The sequence below is a fragment of the Mauremys reevesii genome, linkage group 1 (assembly GCF_016161935.1).
Source record: "Mauremys reevesii isolate NIE-2019 linkage group 1, ASM1616193v1, whole genome shotgun sequence".
In the NCBI taxonomy this organism is placed as follows: domain Eukaryota; kingdom Metazoa; phylum Chordata; order Testudines; family Geoemydidae; genus Mauremys; species Mauremys reevesii.
Genome location: NC_052623.1, coordinates 217,889,015 through 217,897,112, shown reverse-complemented (window position 1 = coordinate 217,897,112; position 8,098 = coordinate 217,889,015). Strand labels below are relative to the sequence as shown.

General features: G+C 47.7%; 2 gene segments (V, D, J or C); both read left to right on the top strand.

The window, feature by feature from the left end:
• The first annotated feature begins 294 nt into the window (after positions 1-294).
• On the top strand, positions 295-1,059 carry LOC120402627. The segment is given in 2 exon segments: positions 295-364; positions 689-1,059. Coding segments are annotated over 2 exon segments (405 nt in total).
• A 6,545-nt stretch (positions 1,060-7,604) lies between these two features.
• On the top strand, positions 7,605-8,098 carry LOC120370025. The segment is given in 2 exon segments: positions 7,605-7,695; positions 7,788-8,098. Coding segments are annotated over 2 exon segments (369 nt in total).

Sequence of the window (8,098 nt, the reverse complement as noted above, 5' to 3'; positions counted from 1 at the left end):
CACACACAGCTGCACAAGGGCCATATCTCCTGCTAATTACAGTTCTCTCACTGTTCAATAATTCCCTTCCAGCTCAATTGTTGTGCCATTTAATATCCTCATTCTGCCTAGCTCCCCTCAGTACAAAATTCTCTCACATTCTTTTTTCCTCTTTCTAGGCAGGTTTTTTTCTTTTCTTCTCTCTCGCTATCATATCATTTCCTGTCTCACATGTCTCTGCTCACCGGTTGGCCAGTGGCTGGAAGTTCTGTCTCAGGCTCAGGCTGTGTGGGTCTATGCAGCTGTCTCAGACAGATCCCCAGCCAGATGAGCAGCTACCCAATGGCTCCCCATTTGCTCTTTATTGTTGGCCTGTCCCCCTTGGGTAAGTGAAAGCTTTTAAATTAAGCAAAAACACAAGAAGGAGTCTATGGATCTGTTAATTTTTAGAGACAGAAGAGATGGTACAGACCATCTTTCCCATTGGCCCCATTCCTAGCCCCTATGGGGTGGTTTCCAGTGTTATATTCTCCTACTCTTTCTATCATGAGATTATAAAATGAAGGTGGCAATAAGGCTTCCACTCCTTCCCATGCAGAGATCACCCTCACCTTTGGGAATGTTTCCTGATCACAAGCCAGAAATTCCCCCATTTCTCCAATATAATCCCATTAAACTCTCATCTCATTTTATTTCTGTTTCCTCACAGGATGGGCCGTTCGTCAGCCCCCAGACATGGTGGTCAGTCAGGGACAGCTACTGACACTGAACTGCTCCCAAAAATCAACCAATTTCATGAACATGTACTGGTACAAACAAGATGTGGGAAAGGATGCAAGGCTGCAGCTGGTCGTGTTTTCTACAGAAGGCTTTGGTGCAAATGTTGAGAAGCCATTTGAAGGTCACTTCCAGAGCAGTGGGACAAAAAAATATGTCCTGTCTCTGTCTACAGAGAGTGCCCAGGTGCAAGACTCAGGCACATATTACTGTGCTAAGCAAGATCACACAGTAACTCAGCTGCCGAAAGTGCTTAGCATAAACCACCCAGCAAAGTGAAAGGACTTCCCTTCCCCCACACCCATGCACAGCCCTGTCTCCTGCATAAGATGCACTCCATCTTGCTCTAACACCTCTCTCCCATCTCCCTATGTATCCTCCTCTCCCTTCCCCAACTTCTCTTCTGCCTCTCTCCTCCTCTTTTTCTGAGCCTTTCCTTTTTCCTTCTTCTCTCCTACTAAGGCTAGGTCTACACTATAGCTTATGTAGGTGAGTAAATCACCTCCCTGAGCAACATAAGGTACACTGCCGTGAGTGCCGGTGTGGACAACCGCTCTCTGGTACTAGAGTAGTTAAGCTGATGGGAAAGTGCTCTCCTGGTTGGCTTAGAGAGACTACAATAGACATCTTACAGTGGCACAGGGGTATCAGTGCAGCTGCGCCACTGTAAACTCTCTAGTGTAGCCGTGTGTGAGAAAGTTGGGGATTTTTGTAGTGTTTTACATGAGTAGTGTGTGTGTGCTTCAGTTTCCCTCTGTGCTGTACGTTTAACAAGGTGGTGGGAGAGGGTTTGTTGTTGCAGAGGACCAGCTGTGACCTAGCTGAGCAGCCAGGGCCCCTGGACAAAGGCCTGGAGATGGGGAACTCTAACAATTTGGTGGTCAGCTGTTCTGGCCAGTGGGAGGACAATGCGCTGAGGAAAGCGGACTCCGGTGACCTAACCAGCCAGTTCCAGCCAGAGGAGAACAAAGGACGGAAGAGAGAGGGCCCTAATGGTCTGTTTACCTGGGATGGAAGACAAAGGACAGGGGAGGAGCTGTTGGGGCTGGTGATATCGGATGCCCAGCTGGAAAGCGCAGGGTCCCTGGTCTGGAGAGAGAGAGCAGGCAGAGCCCATCTGGGTGTAGGGGAGACTTAGATGTACTGTACTGAGGGAGGCCAGGGCCCTGAGAGTTTCTTATGCTGTGTTCAGACACTCAAGAAACCCTCCTGTTTTTCGCTGGCTAAGAGTTGCACAGGTCTAGAGCACAGGGTTGCATTATTCCCTCTGGGAATGGAGGCCCTGGGGATCCAGAGTGAGTGGACTCCCTGAGTGGGCCGATGGAAAGAGAAAAGCGTACTAAGGCTCAGAGAGGTGCAGTTCCAGGAGGCGGAGGGGCTTAAACCCCAAGAGAGAGTGGACCCCCAAAAAGGGCTGTCGCTCTGAAGGGGGTTCCCCCCCAGGGACCATATAGAGCCAAGAGTGTGAATAACCTGTGATTCCGTGACACCGTGCCCTAAATCTTCTTCTGTTCTTCCGGTCCTCTCTCCTTCTTCTCTCTCTTCACCCTCCTGATGTTCTTTTCTCCTTCTTGTCTCTATCCCATACAATCACTTTTCATTTCTTTCTCTTTCCCCCTTTTCTCTCCTCTTCTCTCACACCTTCCCTTCCCCATTCTCCCTCTCGCCTAATTCACTCCTCCCTCTCTTTCTCCTTCCTTCAGTGGAATGAAATTGGGCAATGGGAGCCATTTCCAGCTGGACGTAGGAGACCTTTCCGTCCTTCTGTGCTCTTCTGCTTTCTCCCCTCTGTTCTCTCCCCTCACTTCCCCTCCTTTATCCCATTCCTCCCTTCCCCTCCTTATTTCTACACCTCTCCTCTCTCATGCCCCATAGTCTCTCCTCCTTTAAAAATTAAGGGCCTAGTCTCAAGGTTATTTCCCAGTGACATCTGTGAACCCCTGTCATAAATATAAAGTGAACAGTAACAATCTTTATGTATGCAATAACATCAAATCCCTCCTGGCCAGAGGTACAGAATGACTTTCCTGCAAGGAGTTAATCAGTTCCATTAACCTAGTTGGCACCTGACCAGAAGGACCAATGGGAAAAGAAGATAGTTCCAAATCTGCAAGGGGTGGGACAGAGGTTTTGTTTGTGCTCTGAGTGTATTCCCTCTTGAGACAAAGAGAGAGACCAAGTAGGTAATCCAGCTCCTACTAAAATGATACATCTAAAATTCCAGAAATTGAAAGTAATAGCAAGGAAATGCGTTAGATTATCTTTTGTTTTAGTTTGTGAATTTCCCCTATGATAAGAGGGAGGTTTATTCCTGTTTTGTAACTTTAAAGTTAAGCCTAGAGGGGAATCCTCAGTGTTTTAAGACTTTTTATTAGTCTGTAAAATTACCTTCCATCCTGATTTTACTTTTTTTTTAATAGAAAGTTCTTCTTTTAAGAACCGGATTGTTTTTTAGTTTTTAGTGTCTGTGCTCAACTTGTTAACCTATTTGGTTGGCATATTATTCTCAAGCCTCTCCAGGAAAGGGCTGAAAAGGTTTGGGGGGAAATTTTGGTGGGGGGGGGGGGAATGGGCTCCAAGTGGCCGCTCCCTGAATGTTTGTTATAAATCACTTGGTGATGGCAACAATATTGTCCAAGGACAAGGAAAGAAATTTGTGCCTTGTGGAAATTTTTAATCTAAGCTGGTGGAATATAAATTTAGTGGAGTCTTTCATGCAGGTCCCCGCATCTGTACCCCAGAGTTCAAAGTGGGGAGGGAACCCTGACAACCCCAAAGTCAGTTTTTCCCTGGAGTACAACAATTCTAGCCCCAGGGACAGCACCAATGACTTCTGCCTAGCAGGGAGCCATAGTGCAGGAGACAACAGGGCCAGAGTATGACCCCCGGCCTGCCAGCCTGCTTGGTCAGAGACTTCTCCTTTCAATCCTGTCTCTCTTCATTATGGCCAACACTGAGCTACAGACACGTATGTCAGATTAGAAAACAGGATAATTTTCTAACAGCGAACTTGTTAGGCTTTTGGATTGGGCAGCCAGCAGAGGAAGCTAGTACAGGCCTTAGCAGCTCTGACATATTCCTCCCAGCAGGGGGCAGTGGTGTATAGACACACAAGCCAGGACATGACAAGATGGGTTCTGCAGGGTTCAGTAATAAAAATACCGCCCCTCCTCCACTCTCTGCTGACACTGGTGGGTTTATAGGACCAAGAATAGGACATGCAGCCTTTCACTCCACATCACAGGTTTGATTTCACCCAGGCTGGGAGTTACTGACTCTGGGGGCTATTCAGGGCTTTGGTCATATTCCATGTGTAGGTTTCTGAGTGCAGTGCAATGAATTGCTCTCTAAAAAATTGTGTTATTTCTGATCCAGGCTTGGTGATGGACACAAAGAGCCCTAGAAACAGAGACACACAATGCACTCTGCTTTCACTTGACTGGCTGTACTTGTGTAGAATTGATTTGACTTCAGTGGGGTTACTCCTCACTTAAATCAGGAACAGTGAGAACAGAATAAGACCTAAGAGAGAGAAAACCAGAAACATGCAGAGAGAGAGACACACACACAAATGGAAACCCAAGTGGGTGGGGCTGGAGGGTTTGTAGCCCTGTTGGCAGCTGGAGATCACTTGTTGTGTGTATTAGCCCATCCCCTTCACTACCCCTAAGGGACAGACAGATGAGGAAACAGAACTGGGAGACACTACTGCAGGGATGTGGAGACATCTGCTCCCTGTACTGCTCATCTGGGTCCCAGGTATGGGCTGAGAAACACAAGGAATGGGGTTAGCGTGGAGGGGGATGTCTGTTCCTCACATTTTATCTGCTCTGAGACCCTGGGAGGAATACAGAGCATTACTAAGGAGTGGGGGAACTAAAGCAAAAATACCCCTCCCAGTTGGGACACCCTTAGCATAGTCCCTACAGACTCAGTGCATGAGAGCCTGAACTCACAGACAGGAGCAGCTCAGTGCAGATCCATTGGTTTGCTCACAGAAGTCACTGGTTTTGTTTCCTTTTCATTTTCTCTGCTCATTACTCCCTCTGGGTTTCCCTGCATTCTTTTATCTCTCTCTCTCTCATTCTGTCCTCTCACTCTCTGCCCTCGGGGTTCTGTCATCTAGTTTCCCATTTCCTTCCAGGTGTGGGCTCAGCGTATGTGGAGCAGCTGCCCTTCCTTACTGGGCGCCAAGGACACTCCCTGGCTCTGCAGTGTACACTCAAACAGTCCAACTGTGACAGGATGTTCTGGTACCGGCAGCGGGGAGGCAGGGAGCTGGAGGGGCTCTTCTACTCTTATGGAGACCAACTGATGAACTTCACTGCTGAGCTCTTGACAGCCCAGAGAAGCAACAAAAACTGGGACCTAAAATGGAACAAACTTTCACAGTCAGACTCAGCTGTGTATTACTGTGCCTGCAGCACTACACAGTGACACAGAGCCCTGAGACAGCGAGCAAAATCCCATAGAGACAGAGAGAGGGGAGGAAATGGAGGCATCTGTGTGTGCCTAGACGTTGGAAGGACAATGCAGGAGTGTACTTCCAAGGTGAAGTGTCTGGAACATACATTGTCTCCAGAAGGAGTGTAAGGATCATCAGGAACCCCCACACCAGATCAGTGACCATGTTGCACACCTGAGATGTAATTGGTTATATTAATAGCAATGGGAGTTTTGCTCTAATGGGACCAGGATTTCACTGTTGGTCTCTTGAAATTGGACATTGATCACTATTACAAACACTTTTCTCTCTTCCTTGACATTTTCTTCCATTTCTTTCCTATTCTCTATCACTATTCCCTTTGTTCCAGCACTCTCACTTTCCATTTCTTTCTCTTCATTTTTCTATTTCTTTAAATTAACCCCCCACATCCAGTTGCTGACCCCAGCCCTCGTCCTGTGGTTTGGTCTCACTGTGTCTCTGGGGACTGTTCTGACCTGACTGTAATGCTTTATTCACATGAGTGCTGAGTCATGGATGTCTAAGCAGGGGAATATGGAGTAGGAGCAGGGAGGTGGTATTACCAATGCTGTGTACAGAGATGAGACCATTACTGGAATTACCTGCCTAGTCTGGTGCCCACAATTGAACAAGGATGATGATCATAGAATCATAGAATCTCAGGGTTGGAAGGGACCTCAGGAGGTCATCTAGTCCAACCCCCTGCTCAAAGCAGGACCAAACCCAACTAAATCATCCCAGCCAGGGCTTTGTCAAGCCTGAACTTAAAAACCTCTAAGGAAGGAGATTCCACCACCTCCCTAGGTAACTCATTCCAGTTCTTCACCACCCTACTAGTGAAAAAGTTTTTCCTAATGTCCAACCTAAACCTCCCCCTCTGCAACTTGAGACAATTACTCCTTGTTCTGTCATCTTCTACCACTGAGAACAGTCTAGATCCATCCTCTTTGGAACCCCCTTTCAAGTAGTTGAAAGCAGCTATCAAATCCCCCCTCATTCTTCTCTTCTGCAGACTAAACAATCCCAGTTCCCTCAGCCTCTCCTCACAAGTCATGTGCTCCAGCCCCCTAATCATTTTTGTTGCCCTCCGTTGGACTCTCTCCAATTTATCCACATCCTTCTTGTAGTGTGGGGCCCAAAACTGGACACAGTACTCCAAATGAGGCCTCACCAGTGCTGAATAGAGGGGAATGATCACATCCCTCGATCTGCTGGAAATGCCCCTACTTATACAGCCCAAAATGCCATTAGCCTTCTTGACAACAAGGGCACACTGTTGACTCATATTCAGCTTTTCGTCCACCGTAACCCCTAGGTCTTTTTCTGCAGAACTGCTGCCCAGCCATTCGGTCCCTAGTCTGTAGCAGTGCATGGGATTCTTCCGTCCTAAGTGCAGGACTCTGCACTTGTCCTTGTTGAACCTCATCAGGTATCAACCACTCCTCCCAGTTTAGTGTCATCTGCAAACTTGCTAAGGGTGCAGTCCACACCATCCTCCAGATCGTTAATGAAGATATTGAATAAAACCGGCCCCAGCACCGACCCTTGTGGCACTCCACTTGATACCGGCTGCCAACTAGACATGGAACCATTGATCACTACCCGTTGAGCCCGACCATTTAGCCAGTTTTCTATCCACCTTACCGTCCATTCATCCAGCCCATACTTCTTTAACTTGCTGGCAAGAATACTGTGGGAGACTGTATCAAAAGCTTTGCTAAAGTCCAGAAATACCACATCCACTGCCTTCCCCTCATCCACAGAGCCGGTTATCTCATCATAGAAGGCAATGATAAATTGGTGAGGGTTCAGAGAAGGCCATGAAATGATTAAAGAGTTAGAAAACCTGCTTTATAATAATAGGCTCAAGGAGCTCAAACTGAACAAAAGAAGGTTAAGCGGTGACTTGATTACAGTCGATAAGTACCTATAGTGGGGAAATATTTGATAATGGGCTCTTTTGATAACCTGATCCAATGGCTGGAAGTTGAAGTTACATAAACTCTGACTGGAATTAAGGCATAATTTTTTAACAGTGAGAGTAATTAACCACTGGAACAATTTATCAGGGTCATTGTGGATTCTTCAGTGCAGTACTGCAAGACAGGATAGACTGGACAAGGTGCATCTGTGTACTGTGTTCACATGAAATTCTCACTGTATTCTAGGAGATGGCATGTGCCTGAGTTCCTTAAGGTTCAGCAATTCCCTCTACTGTCCGGGGGGGGGGGGGCAGAGTGGTTCCTCTCAGTATGGGAGTGTCACACACAAACAGCAGGCACGCTGAGCTAGCACATTTATCAATAGTGTTACCTTTGGCCACGCCTATTTACTACTGCACTCCTCCCCTCTCCTCCCGCAGGCTCTGCAATCCCCCTTCCTCCCAGACACCTCCCAGTGCAGATGCTGACGGGACATGGAGCTGCTGCAGCTCCTCTCTCTGCTAATAGGGCTGTTGACCACTGCCCTCTCAGGTGAGGCCATTGCTCCCTGCAGTAGCCACTTGTAGGATCCGATTCCCTGTGGAGGATTCTCACCTATTGGTTGTGACCCCTTTGTCTTCCAGGTGCAATGGGCAGATTAGTGGAGCAGTCACCCCTCTATTTCATGGTGAGGCCAGAAGTGTCACAGTCAGTGACCTGCACCTTGAAGAACACAGCCTACCCTTGGATGAGCTGGTACCGGCAAGATGCCCAAGGCCATCTGCACTTCCTGGTGCAATCAGGAACTAAGGGTGACAAGGAGAAAATAATCCAGGAGGGAACATCCTATCGGTCTGAGCGGGTCAGTAGCACAGAGCTCAGTTTGGAGATGCAGAATGTGACTCAGTCCCAGACCATCTACTGCACCTGCAGTAAGAGCACAGTGAGAGATTAG